The following is a 15,172-nucleotide window of genomic DNA, read 5'->3' on the forward strand; positions in this document are numbered from 1 at the left end:
GCAGTGTCTGAAGAGGAAGTCAATTAGAGAACTCTAATGAGAACGCTCTCGGCATGCAGTGGCGTTTTCTGACGGCGCCCTCTGGACGTTTCACTACTACATATTCTCATTCATTCGATCGTCGAGAGCGCGTCAACTCGTCTTCGGTATCATCATCATCATCATCAAATCCTCGTATTTCTTATAAATTTCATTGGCTTTTCCTCTTACCCGTCCCATCCCATCCCCTTCTTTGATTTGTCAGGGAAATCTCTGATGATGTCCGGATAAAAAAGAAATGCGCTAGCTATTTATATCGACTATGATGGGATAGCGACTTTTCTCTTTTAATCCCCACGGATTTGTGTTTTCCTCTTTATTTCACGACATCCACAATATTACTTTGATGTCATTTCCCCCTTTTTTAATGCCATGCATAAAGCTGGCACGCTCATGCACTATTCACTGTTTGTTGCTTTGCTAAGAATCTAAAGCATTTCTTTAGATTGTTACTTCAATGACGTTATATACTTCAACCAATGGGAACTCGAAATGTTGAGAACACGAGCCGGCTTAAATTAAACTACGGAACTTGAATATCCGAGGGTAAAGCAGCCGGGAAGCTGTTCTTTAAGCTTGCGTGTTGTTTCAAGGTATGAATGGCAAGGAAGTCGACGAATGACATCAAAGTTCGTATATTTCGCATCGATGTCATTAGGAGAATGTATTGCGTGAGCCTAGACAATACCACATTTCTCTCTCGATGGACATGGAACCCGGCCGCTGATCCTAGATTATTGGTTGGCCACAGCAGTAAAGTTCCCCTAGGTCTATGGGGGATTTATAGTAGTATTACATGGCAAGGTAATATTATTGCTATTGTCTTTTATCCCTCCTGCCTTGCATAACCTTTACCGTGTAATGTCCGGAAGTGAAAAGACCCGCTCTTTTTTCCATTTTCCAATTGAAAGTAAATTTTTTAAAAGGGCCAGCATAATAATACTGATTATAGTCAAACGAATAACGCCAATTTCATTACTCAACCGGAAACAAAAGGATTAAGAGATGCAAATTAATCACGCTGTGTTTGTTTAATTTTTGGCTGGTGTTTTTTCATCCGAACACAAAGAGAGAGAAATGTGGCGAGAAGAGAGGGTGGCAAACTCCCCCTCCCTCCCATCAGATTTCAGACAAGATGCTGGTCATTAATCAAGTGGCTTAATCATTACGCCGTAAATCCTTGCGATAAAGCTCCCCGGCAGTGTTCTTGACTTGCAGCACTATAACTCATCGTTTCGCCGTGGCTGAAACCGATAGCCCAAGTGGATGGCTCGGATTACGGTATATATACGTATATAATTTATATATATATATTTATATATCAGATGCAGCGAGTCTACAAAAGAGTTATACAGCAAGTGGAGATTCACTGCAATCAATTCTCATGGAACCTTTTAGGGCAACCAACAAGCGGCGATGGGAGGGAGTCCCCGGATTTTCGCAAAATTGTAAGAGAAGATTATGCTCTAACATATTCTTCTTAGAAATGAATAGCCCAGCTTAAGTTGCACAGTATATAGCGCCTTCTCTCCTGCGCTTCTTTCCAACAAAAGAAGAAGAAAAAAAAATTGGAAAAGTGGTGAGCCGTTTGTCCGCTGGACCCATTTTTCGCGCTTCGCCACTCCGAGGCGAATTCAAATGTTTTGGTGTGGGTGGCTGGGTCCACGTTGAGAAAGCGTAAGCGGCTCTTTTTGAATGTGTAAAAGCGAAAGAGAAAGAACGGAGGGGTAAAAAAAAATAAAAACACCATCCGGGAGCGAAGTAGCCTGACTAGACAGCCAGCGATTGCAGTCATGCGATATTCCCTTTGGCCTTTCCTGCCACACCCTTATCTTTCTCCCTTTTTTCTCTCTCCGTCCTCATTCCATTTTTGTTATGCTTCCGTGGAGTTTCTTTGCATATTCTCGCGGGCTAGTACCTTTTTCAACCGCTCGAGTTGTGCGTCGATTTTTTCTTCTCTCTAACGCGACTTTTTTAAAAAATTATTATTCTATCTCTGTTCGGCAGAAGAAGATCTATTTCCGGCCTCTCTCTGAGGTACATTTTTTTTTATCCTGTTGGCCACTCCATGACAACTTCCTCCTCTCTTGAGCATATTCGATATATATTCGATTCTATGGCCAGATAAAAAAAAATGACGGGTACGCCAGCAAGTGAATGGTGCCACATCGCACGGGCGTGACCACGCGAGATGTCATTGGGGCCGCAAGTCACAACTTCGAAATCATCGATCATTTCTAATTGGTTGATTTATACGCGCTGATTTGCATAAGCTCTTGGGTGGCACCTCCGAACGTCCCCTGAAACTCGGAGCTGCATCTACATGAAAATTTGTTCATATAAAGTCTTAGAGGATTAAATAACTAACAAGATTCGATCGATACCGCAGCACGCGCTCCTTTGTGTCAATTGCCACGGATCGGAGGTAGTGGCGGATGCTGAGGCTGCTATATTTATCGAGGCTTCCGTGAACGAATCACCTGTCAGATTTTTTTATTGGCCTCTTCTTGCCTATTTCCCCCGTGCATACATTTTGTTGGATGGAGCAGTTTGAGTATCATCGTATAACTGATTTACACGACTTACTCTGGGGAGGGGGTGCAGGGGGCTGGGCCTTTTTTTTCTTCCCCAATGTGCATCCGCAAATGTTGACACGGGGAACCATTCTGAACGTGTGCGTATGGGAAAAGAGAGAAAAAAAAATGTATAATAATAAGTGGATATAGAACTCGATCATCATGACATGTCGCGTATAAAAATAAGCCATAAATGCTGCTGGGCGGTGCAAACCATCAACGTGGCGTGAAGTCGATAAAAATGCACTTTCATCCGTGTATATACTGCACAGTCGCGGGCTTGTGTATAACTAAGTGTGTACATTACGTGCGTATATATACGAGGCAATTCGGCAGCCACCCGTTTCTACGAAAAGCTAATACTGATCGGAGCGCTGCTTCCATTAGAATCACAAAGTGAAGGAATCGGCTAAAGGCAAACTTATTTCAATTTCAAAACAACCGCATTCAACTGTTTGCTTTGAATTTCGGGAAATAATAACGCAGCGATCAAGGATAGCGTCAGAGTGTGAAAGAAACCAAGGAAATATATTAATCTTTCAATTGAACCTATAACCTTAAAATTTGAATTGACGCAATTCAAACTTTCCGCTCCCGGGAAAACCAAAAAACAAACAAACAATATAAAACAACAAAACATTTGAAAATCAGTTCCTGACACGGGGGCGTCTTGTGGTTGTGCTAGAAAAATCAATTCGATTCCAGAATTCTTAGAATGGCGTCTCTTCTCCTCTCAGTAGCTACTCTACAGGATTCGATCGAGCTTGACTAGCCGATCGTATTCAGCTTTCAATTTGCAACACTTGACTCCGCATAAATGCATCACGAGGCTGGGCGGCTGTGCCACGAATTTTGCCTTGTGAAAGCCATTTACAAGAGTGTGTCTCTTGAACAAACAATCGACACGCACACGTCCACACAAACAGAGAGAGAGAGAACCGACCGACCGACAAATAAAAGAAGGAATCCCCACCGAAAAAAGGCCAAAAACAAAACAAAATGGAAAACCAAAAAAAAAAAAGGCGAGAAGAGTCGCGAGATATAAACAGTGAGAGGGCAGAAGTGGGGCGACGAGTGGGGCTGAAAATAAGAGTCCCGGTGGAGCCCAAACCGCTTAAAAGACACTGTTGAAACACTGATGCTGCCGCTCGGGCTAGAGACAACATCAGAGTTGCGTTGATCTAGGCGACGTTGGCCAGATTAGAATAGGAGTATCAAGGCTAGTGCTTAGTACTCTAAGAGTCAGCTGATTCGGTTCGCTAGGGTATACATTTTAATGATCTGGGCGAGAGCTCGATGCTGCGCCACACGGGGCTTCAACCAGGAAGGACTATAGGCGACTGTTTGCTGAACTTTAGAGCGACAGCTTGGAGAAACGAGGATTGAATGAATAGGACTAGAAGTAAAGGACTCACCGTGAATGGCGCCCAGCAGGAGGATTACGACGATCGAGTTGGAAGCCTCCATCATCACAAAACGGAAAGCACAAAGAAAACAGCGGCCAAAAACATGCCCAGTCAACGTTCAAGTTTGAAGGTGGACACCGTCAACTTCGTCTCAGCGGCCATCTGCTGCCGTCGACTAGCAGCAGCAATGCGACTCAACATGTTGTTCCGATCCCTTCAAATATGCACAACCTTTTTTTTCCTTGCGGGCCGCCTCCAACTTTGTTGTTTTGTTGTTCAACCACGAAATGAAAAAAAAAAAAAGACCACCACACACTGCCAAGAGCCCAACAACAACAAAAAATAAAAACCCAAAAATAACCAAAAAGAAAATATTAGGTGGAAGAAACTTTCAAGTCTTAAAAAGAGTCACGACCACCAGCTGAGCGTTACGGAAGATGTCGAAGAACTTGGAAGTTTTTTTTTTGCTTTGTCTCTGTCACGAGCCGATACCCGGTAATAATTCAATTTGAATACAAAAGAGGCAAATGAGGAAGATGAGGGAAACGACCCAGGACGAAGCCCAAGCCAGCGTCGTTTTCGATTTGAACCAATTGACGAGTCGAATTCACCAAAGAGAAAGACGACGCGATGGGGAGGACAGGGCGAGGGATCCTACAGGGGCAGAGGCAGGAGCAGCAGTGGCGGGTGAGCGTCTGACTACTCCGCACATACCAGGGCCCCGTCTGGGCATTGACTGGAGCCCCAAAGTGTCGACACTCGCCAGCACACCGCTCGATTCAGGGACCTGACAGTAGCAGCAGCAGCAGAGGCGGCAACAGCCAGCCTCCTCCTGCGCGCCCCTCTTCTTCTCTTCAAATCGATGCATCTCACCTCAGCCGGAAGGAAGCAGCAGAAAAGCAGCAATGGAATAAAATAAAATGGAAAGGAGGAGGAGGACGGAGGCTGCGCATGCGCAAGCTCCATCCGCAAATTTCCCAATAATACACAATCGGTGGAATTTTCAATATATTCAAACCGCATTTTCTAATCGGCAGATCATTTTCGCTATGTGTACCTATGGCAAAAGGCAAATGGAAAATTTGCCGATACCCCCCGGATCCTGTTATGAAGGCGAATTTTAAAACCACCCCAAAAGAAATCTAGGCCAGCTCAATAGCTTGGTATTTTAATCATTTATATCCGCCTTTTGATATTAAAATGATGTGCGCTGGTGCAAGCCCAAAAATGATTCTGATTATTGAGCAATAATAAATGCACCCAGCGCGTGTATATATGTAATATATACATAGCGTTCTATGTGAAAGGCATATATACTACATATGACGTCCGGGGTAAGTCTGATATTCAGAATACATCGGCCTTTATATGTTTGAAAACAAAAGAGAGGGCACCGACAGCCAATAGGAGCAGCAGCAGCAGCAGCAGCCTCATACTATAGCTGCTGCTGGAGAATGAGCTCTAACGCATTACAGACGACTGCCGGAAGAGTATATGTATACAAGAGCTGACTAGAGTTCGGTGGGTCTTGCATGCAGAATACACAGCCAGCCCACTGTGTGCTGCATAATGATGTTGTCTCAAGAATGGCTTCATCCCATGCGTTTGTCCACTGGTGCGTAGAGCTGAATATTTTTATCACAGTGACAGAAGGATGAAGGAACTGTAATGTGGAGCCATAAGGGCGAGACGGGCGACACAAGAGTTTCAAATTTCGATTAGAATACAACCAAATATCGGAGGGGAAAGAAAGAAAATAAAATTAGAATTTTCTGCTGCAGCTATTACTGTAGTTGATAAATGATAAGTGTGACTGTTAGACACTGCCATACAATGTGAAGCGCTGGAGGGTGCCGGAGCCATCAATGCGAGTGTATCATAGACGTCGCTTTAATTGCGCTAATTGAGATTTGAGCTTTTAGAAAGCGATACAGAACAAAGAGCGGAAAAGCGTGAGCTGGAAGCGCGTAGATCAGCCAATCAGCCGGGGTTAATTGAATACACTTGCACCGCAGCACCTCCGCATGTGTCCGCGATAGTGTCTATCGCTGCATTGCTCCGCTGCTGTACTCTGCGACCATTGGATCCAATCAACGGCGAAATCCAGATGGCAAAATGGTACTACCTCGACTCATTTGCTGATGCTGAAATCAATTTACTGGGATGGGAGGATATCATCTTTCAACGCCTCTCGTTCAGATTATACACTGTAACACTCCTGGGAATAAGCTTCCGGATCATTCACGCCGAACGAATGACTGGATGGTTTACTCACACGTCTTTGAATGGTACAATGTCTTGGCATTAGCATTTCATTAATTAGCGCACACTGTACATCGTATTAGGCAACCGACACGAACATTTCGATGCCGACACGTTTAGACCCTTAGGCGACAATGTCGAATCACTCGACGCCCAATAGGGTTAAGCCATCAAGCTGTTGCCATCACCTTCGCAGCTGTGTAGAGTTGGTCGGCGGGGGAGGGGGGGGGGGGGTTAGACACTTTCATTCACGAAAATCTTCAATGTCAACTTACGCCCATCGTTACCTATAGCGTTGCGTTATTGGCCGCTCAGCAACGCGCCCACGATCCTACTGCGTCATTCGTGTAATAAATTTGGAAACCTGACACTCGACACTACTTCGCAACCTCTCTTCCGGTTTATCTTCAAACTTTCGCATAGGAGCAGAGCATTTATAACAAGACGTATATCTCTTCTGTATGTATTCCCTTGCTATATTTTTTTCTTTTTCCTTTTTTACTTATAGTGACGCGTAGTGTCTTATATATTTGATGGCTCGGCGTAAATCCCAGCGGGATTTGAAAAACGATGCCTATATGTATTGGACCGGGAAATCGACAATAATGTTTTCGGGACCCACCCGCGGTGCGCAACTCTTTTTTTTTTGTTTTTTGGGTTTTTTTTTTCTGCATCCGCGTCCAATTTACCATGTCGACTTTCGGGGTCCGAGAGACTTTTTCCTGTGTACTTTCTTTATTATTATGATCCAGACAAATGATGTGGCGTATCCAGCCACCGGATTGAGGCCATTCTTCTTTGGCATCCGAATCAAAGCTATAAAACACAAGTTGACCTAGCTTATATACATTTATATATAAATAAATACACGGCACCGTACATCTATGGGCATTTTTGTATGTAAAAGAAAATCTAAAGTATAACTTGGTATTACTTTGGCACTCAGACGCTTATATTATATGGCTATAATCGTCGTCAGTAATATAGAGTCTGACATTATTTGTCTTTCGTCACCTTCGCCATTTCGCAATGCATTTGTACTTCCCCCAACAAAGGAAACGGAAATCTATGAGCTTGCATCGATAAAGATGATTCACGATGTCTATCGTATTATTAGATATAAGGTCATTTTTTTTTTATTATTATTTTTATTTGACTCGGCGTTGTTATTATTCTTTGAATGCTGGCGATCGTGTTGTGTCTACAGAGCCTCGCCCGACGACCAGACTGTCCACTTATTCTATCCGTGGGATCAGTTCGATCCAGTTGGACCGGATAATAATGCTTTTAAAAAGGTCTAGACTGATTTCCCATTTCTGCATTTCCGTTTCGATGCACAATCGATAGGCATCGCGTATTTCAAGGACGGCAATGATGAAAGACTCTCGATGCCGAGGGAGGATAGTATCAAGTTATATCTTGCCACATGCCCGACTGCCGGAGAAGGGAATTACATGGTCCGATCATTTCTTCCGCTGTTCTGTCCCAATGTCTCCATAATATAGAGAGAGAGAGAGAACTAAAGAGCAGCAGCACCGAGAAACACGGGCAGGAGTTGGAACGAAATCGACCAGCACCCGATGGTTTGTATTGTTATTACATGAAGCACTGAAGCGCGCTAGTATAAACACTGTAGTATATATATAGGCTATAGCATAGAAAAGCTATAACTCTTGCCGGTTTCATCCGCAAACGATGATGATCGATTCGGCAAACCGCCGAACGAGAGGCATCACATATATAGCAGACGAGACGACGAGAGAGTCCCGCGGAGCCCCAACAGCCGGAATAATAAAGATCCTTCCTTTGTTCTTTTTCCTATGAGATTTTTTTCCCCCTTTTTCTTTTAGTATTTTTAGATCCTGGAACAAAGAGGTTATATATTGGAGAAAAAAATAGAGAGGAAATATAAAAAAAGCCAAACTTTTGTTTTGTTGCTGTTGTGGCCTTTGTAATCCGCTAGTATTGAACAACCCAAAAGACATTGGCTCTTATATAGACTTTCGTAGTGAATCTTTTTTTTACGAAGTTTTTGCTCGACAAATTTTCAGGAGCCATCACGTTCGAGACTAACTCGTCGACTGCTATCTCTCTCGAATGCTACAAATCAAATGATGTGCATCCGCCACTAAAGTTTAGTTTGCCAGCACTTTCCGTACACAGCAGCTAGGGCTGGGTGAAATAAGTCCTCGCCCCCTCTATGTGTACACAGCCCATTCCGCACACAGTGTACCCAAAACAGCAAAATAAAAAAAATAAAAAAATCCCGGAGGCATATCTCAAGAAACCTTTTCTTCCTTCCGGGAACCCATAAACGGAAAAGACATTTAAAAAGGAGAGAAAAAGGGGGAGAAAAAATGTTTTTGTCTATCTTGTTCCGTTCCATCTAGCTATAAAGTCAAAACGTACACGCTACACCAGCGTCTACAGTACACAGCTAAAAAATAATAAATCCTCCTCTGAGAGCAGTGCGCGCTAGAGAATTGACCTTTTAGTAGGCAGGTGAATCTAAGTCTGATCCCTCCCGAGGCCCAGCGCTCTGCGACTAGATTGCGAATATTGTAGTGTGTGTAGTTTGAATATATGCACGCCGGATCAGCTTTCGTATGCGAGGAGCAAAGGAACGACTGTAGAATATATGTGCAGAAGGCCGGGATACGATTGGGAGGGAAAAATGAACCTGTGAAACAAAAAACAAAAAAAGAAGATTTTTTTTTTCTCTGAGAACTTCAAAAGAAAAAAGCGGGATGTACAGGTAAAACTCAAAGCGGATGGTTGCGGTGTCTGAGAAGGGCCGAGTCCAGCAGCAGGCTGTGGCGGTCGGTAAACCGTGCACACACAGTGACGCTTTCTTTGTAGTACATTTTCCCTCCTTCTTGACCGTGTGTGTGTGTGCGCTCCGCAATATCTGCTGTCAAAAACATCTGGCGGATGCTGAGCGGGCGACAAAAGACTATCAGCGCGTTTATACGAGATCAAAAGCTTCCATCTTCTCTTTTCTTTTCTTTTCTTTTTCTTTTTTTTTTCTTCTTCTTTCGTACGCTTCTCCTCTCTCTGCGTTTCGCGTATCTTCTCTCGATAACGTAACACGTAGGCCGTCCGCGTATATTATCCAGCCCCTTGGCGTTTCACGGTTCCCGCCCGTTTACTTCCTCCTCCACATGTCCACCGCGGCGTGTGCGCCGTTTAATTCCCTCGGCCTCTTTCACATTATCAAAGCGACGAAGGGACCATAACGGCACACACCAACCGCCACCACTCTCACTACTCTCCCGCCCACCGCCAGACCGGACCAGCCTGTGCCCAGCACAGCCCTTTTTCTTTCTTTTTTCTCGTTTGCCTTTGATCCTATACATTACGGGACTATGAGCCGAAAAGGGGGGAGAAAAATGAAGCGCCCAACAGTCCCCTGCCACAGATGAGAGAGGAGGTTGCAGCATCAGGGCAACGGAAGAAAAGGAGAAGTAAAAGAGAAAAAGGGAATATAAAAGAGGATGATGAGAGTATATATATACGAAAAGGAGAGAGAGAGAGAAAATAATATAAGGATAAAATGCAGGAAAATAAATGAGAAGGCGGAGCGGGAGAACCGCGAGAGCTGTTTCGCTGGATTACACACAGCAGCGGCAGCAGCAGCAGCGCCCGGATCCCCGGCTCCCCGGCCCGTTACTGTCATATAAGGGATGCGATCATGCATCTCTCATCCAAGCATCCCAACTTCCGGGAACGACTAGATGAGTTCATTTGTTGCAATATCCTTTCGAGTTCCGCTCGACGAGACAAACTCAGGAGAGGAGACGGACGGACGGGCCTACTATTATAAGATACCACCAGCAGCGACTGGTGGGTTTCTCCTACACTTTTGACTCGTTTGCACCCGCTCGTGTGTGCACAAGGATGAGCAACACAGCAGAGACGAGAGAGAGAGGAAGACCTGCATCATTATGTGATGGCGAATTATAAGATCGTCTCTAATCATGCCCGTGGATGTCTTGCCGTTCCGCCTTTGCATATTCGACGATTAATTAATTATTTGCGCCTTGACTATTGATTCACATAATAAAGGAATCATCCAAGTATCACGGCTTGATTGGACGTGACGGTTCACATTATATGCGCCTGCAGGCTGGCGCTGCTGCTGTCAAACTGCAATCAAGCTGAGGGGTAAAAGAGATGATTTCGGGAACGAGACTGTTTTTGAGAAAGACACGTACACGCCATTGTTTTTGGAGAAGCCGATGATAAATGTTTGCCCGTGGAATCGAGCTTCCTTCTCAGCCAGTTCCAGTCACATCTCAAATCTTAAATGTTTGCCTATTATATGTGAGTATATGGCTGCTGGTGCTGCTGTTCTGGACTTCGCTGGACGGTTGGACGGTTGGAATAGCTCACAAATAGGAGCCCAATGTTCCTTGAGCGAATAGGAGCTTCCGCTGATGGGATCGAAGGTCATAATCACGGTGTCATTACTTCCATATGACTGACATCAAAACCCGTTGTAGCCCACCAAACTGCCCCCTGCCCCCCGTTTAACCGGACCAGACCCGTTGTAGGACCTTATATTGCCGTACAGTAGCAGTCTAATGCTGCGTTCTAGCGCTCAGACTCTTTTGGTCCTCTATGTATATTATATATATATATAATATCCGTTGCAGCCGTGAGCGCGGAAGAAGAGAGGGGGGTGTCTTGTGACTGCTGCGGCCTCATATATTCGCTCGAACGTTATATTGCTGGTCAAGCGGTCTGAAGGAAACGACATGGCCGAGACATGATTCGTTTCTCTATATATAGAGGTCTGTCTACAAACCCGCTAGGATTCACTAGACTTCTATTGTAATATTAGAAAAAGTTATCCGACATAACCAGGTTTGATGGCAATAAAAGAAATTCCTTCCGCCCGCCCACGCCATTTCTGTACAAATGAAAATTGTATTGGCAAAGCCAAAGAAATTGCTGAAACCTTTTTCCCCAACTCCGATGTAAGAAGGCGGTTCCCAGTAACAAAGTCAATGATTTTTCATCAAATCCCCCCGTTGTGTGTTATCTATACTGAGTTAGACGGTAGAAAACCCACTTTTTTCTTTTTTAATACCGTACAAAAACTTTACAATTGCTACTTGGCTGAAAGCGCCAAAGGTGTAGTACTACTACGTTGTAGTTTTGTTTCCGGGACAGGATTGATCCGCTACCTAGCGGAAATCCTAGCAACCAGTTATGTCGATCCCGAACTTCCGGAGCTCATCGGAAGTAGACGAACGAGATCGGTTTCCAGTTGTCTCTCAGCATTCTTTCGACAGTTCTAATTACAAAGATAAATCACTGTTTTTCACAGCCGAATTTCGGTTTGCTTAGTCTAATTGTCCATTTTGTTATGAATCTCTGAAATGTTTGGATTTGAATGACATAAGAGTGTTGTCAATTTTATTTGAATTTTTTCTGTCTATCTTTATTCCTTTACTTCTATTAAATTTTTCTTCTCATATCTGATAACCGAGATTCAATAGCAATGTCAAAACGATCTACGAGCACATATTATTTAGTAACGGGTGGGTGAGTCGGATAAAGCGTTGTTTAGTATTGATATCTAAATCTATGAGATTGGATTGGAATCATAGGACCCGAGTTCGATTCCCCTGGTGGTGAGCACTGCAGTTCTCATACCCGGATAGAGAGACAAGCACACCATAATGAGAGTCAAGGATCTAGGTCAAGTCTAAATATTATACATATGTCACATACGCGAAAGTCAAATAAAATACAGCGTACATCGTTTATTTGTGTAATTTGATTCGATCATTATTCGAAGCTGGTGGCCTAGTTGATGGGATTTCAGAGTTATGAGTGAGTTGATTGATACGCGTCAATTTCTCTCGCTGATAATTGTAAGTTTGCATGGTTCGTCAACAATGCATTGGAAGCGGAAAGCGGCACTTAACCTTTAAACCAGCGATTGGAAAAGATGCACGCAAGTAATGACTCAGTGTATTGTGGATGATGAGAATATGCCATATCAAATATGACATACCGTGTCGAAGTCAATTATCGTTTGAGATAGCGATGGCGTTGAAAATCATTTCCCTTTTTAAAATTTGGACTGGTTTTCAGGTGGGCCAAAAGAAGATGATTAAAAATTCCTCAACAATGATTGATTAAATGCATTTTTTTTTCTAGGGTAATAGAATGTAGCCACGTAGTAGTTTTGTTTCCGGGTAAGGATTGATCCGCTACCTAGCGGATATCCTAGCAACCAGTTTTGTCGATCCCGATCTTCCGGCTCATCGGAAGTAGACGAACGGGATCGGTAGGACATCTACGGAACACACAACGAAGCCTGAACTCAATACTGAATAGTGTTATCATTTTTTAAAGCAGTTTGAAGACATTTTATCACCGAGTATTTACTTATAATTCGAATTGAATTTCAAACTATTTTATTCAACGTTTAAACGAATAAAACGATATTGAATCATCCCTGGCATATTCAACTGAACTGGGTGTGTGGACTATATGTAAAACCAACGACCAACCTGTCGTGTAACCTGTCGTCGGAAACTCGCAGCTGCAAAGTGCATCCAAATCTGACAAATAGAGAGCAGCTCTGTTGGCGAGATCCTGATTCCGTCTGGGCCTGTCGTGAAAATGGCAGGGCGGTCTGATCCGCCAGTCGGGCTAGTCTGCTGTATCATTCCATACATGCATAACACGAACTCGTCTCTGCAGACTCTGCTTCTTCTTCTTTTCGTCGGTAAAATAAAAAAATCCATGCGGGCCGCTGTTGTATAGGTGATGCTGCTGCTGCTGCTGCTGCATACAGAGCCAAACGCTTACAACTGGCGCCGACGACAAGTGGGTAGAGTGGGACCGGGCGATCAATACGGTACACGCCGGCCTGTGATGCCCGGCTCACTCACGATCCTGTTGGAGATGTTTTATACAAAAGGCAATCGCCTAGCTGCAACGTGAGATAAAAGTCGTCAGAGATTATAATTCGCTCCCTCTGTCTACGTAGGAACCGCATTCTGGTGATAATATTGAAGTTGATTGGTTGGCCAATATTGTCAGAGTTATATAACCGGGCATTTGGATAGCCAGCAGTGGCGAAAAAAAAAAGAAACTAGAAGATCTGCACCACATAACATACGTCAAAGGCTAGGGCTTTCTCTCGTCGGTTAAATATTTGATCGCCGATGAGTGGCCAACAAGGGAACTGCGTCTAATCGGCTACTTTATGCTTAATCCCATTTATCTCATTTGATTGCATTGTCGAATTGCTGAAACATATTAGGACAGTAAGTAGACTCTCGGTTCATCTGAGTCATCGTGGCTAAAAGTGCTGTTGGAAGACCGGGCCTACTTGTCTGATCAACGGCCATTAAACGGATGGTCGCCGAAAAGATCTACTATTTTCCCAGCGTCGGCGTTCATAGCCCTATAAGGGAACGAACGTGGATGGGAAAAGGCCGAGATGATAAGTATATAGTTACATATCCAGGAGGCAGTGTAACTATAGATGTGTCTAGTATAGGAAAGGCAAGTTAGTCCACTACATAACATTTATTATTGATATTGGACCGTAAAACAAATGTTCACAATATATATGGCGGCCAATATAGGCTCGGCGCGTTGTAAAGGCCCCAATAAAGAAACGCCGAAAGGCCCAGAATGGCGTTTTGCTCCGACTGGCTCAGCCGGCCATTTCCATATAGTAGTGGCTGCACATATCGTGATGATGATGTGCCTTTCTTCCTCTCCATTTCTTTTCCTTCATAGAGAAATTGTGCCGTCCCAAAAGTTTCCCGACTCCAAAATGAAACCGACTCGCGCGTCCGGAATTGGTTGGCTGTATATTATATGATGGGATCCAACTCGTCTCGTCAAGTCTCGGCTGATCAGTGCCAGGGGCTTTCCCGAAGCTTATTATTCCCCCATAAGTACACATAATAAAAAGAAAGAAAGAAAGAAACGAAAGTGAGAGTCCAGTCGGCAGTTATATTGAAGGCATGGATGGAATCTCTTGGCCCAGAAAGATTTTTCTATTTTCCTTTTTCCATCCACTCGCGTGACAATGAAATTTAGGAGCCAGCCAGCCAGTCACCTCGGAAGAAAAAGATAAGGCTTTCATCTTCTTCTTCTTCGTTTTTCTTTTCTTGACATTGGTCCCGTAGCTGAAAGTTAAAGCTTTGAAAAGATCTGATAAAATTGTCGAAACAAATTACGGCCGAGGAAAATTACATGAAGCCGGCCGAGAGCCCGGACGACTATATACTGTACAAGCTGGCCGATTTCGACCGGATGGAACGAATCGCTCGTTGCTTCATCATCCGCTGGACGCCGTTGGCCAACGCCACAGCAGTGCCGGCATCTTATAGTCTAAACGCTGCTGTGCTGATGCAGAGCGACGGCGAAAAGACCCGCCGCCCAATAGATGTTGGATGCAGTATATAAAACACATCGTCAGCACAGTGTCGAACCATCCGTGAATGCCTCGGCCAGCTTCTCTCTATTTGGCCGGTCCACATGTATACAACATAAACTCGGCTTGGGCCGAGGCTGGTCCTTCAGTCCGGCATTATGTCCGTGTACAGCCTCTTACTTACACTCCGTCTGTGTGTGTGTGTGTGTGGTAATCTTCTTCCTTTTCATTTCGTTTCCGTCGCCACAACAGCACAGCCGAGGGTCCACCAAAACTTTGCCGAATTGGCTTTCTGTGAACGCACTGCAGCAGCAGCAGTAGTAGATGGCAACGAGGCGACCTTATCACCGATCGTAAAAATTTCTCAGACTACTAGCTACGACTCCCGCTGAGCAAATCGGATTTCAACTCTCAAGTTAAACCGAAACTGCTCCGCTCGTCCGCTCGTCGCCCTATACTATTCGAGTGAGAAAAAA

At 44.2% G+C, this 15,172-nt stretch overlaps 1 protein-coding gene across 1 annotated transcript in view; it reads right to left on the minus strand.

Moving 5' to 3' along the window:
• LOC124200656 (acetylcholine receptor subunit alpha-type acr-16-like) overlaps nt 1-4,882 on the minus strand; it is a 34,446-nt gene extending 29,564 nt beyond the window's left edge. The window contains exon 1 of the mRNA XM_046596927.1: nt 4,031-4,882. Coding sequence (XP_046452883.1) covers nt 4,031-4,085 — 55 coding nt within the window. The 5' untranslated portion in view covers nt 4,086-4,882. The remainder of the gene's footprint in view (nt 1-4,030) is intronic.
• Nucleotides 4,883-15,172: the final 10,290 nt, after the last annotated feature.

This window comes from Daphnia pulex, chromosome 1 (genome assembly GCF_021134715.1).
Source record: "Daphnia pulex isolate KAP4 chromosome 1, ASM2113471v1".
Classification (NCBI taxonomy): domain Eukaryota; kingdom Metazoa; phylum Arthropoda; class Branchiopoda; order Diplostraca; family Daphniidae; genus Daphnia; species Daphnia pulex.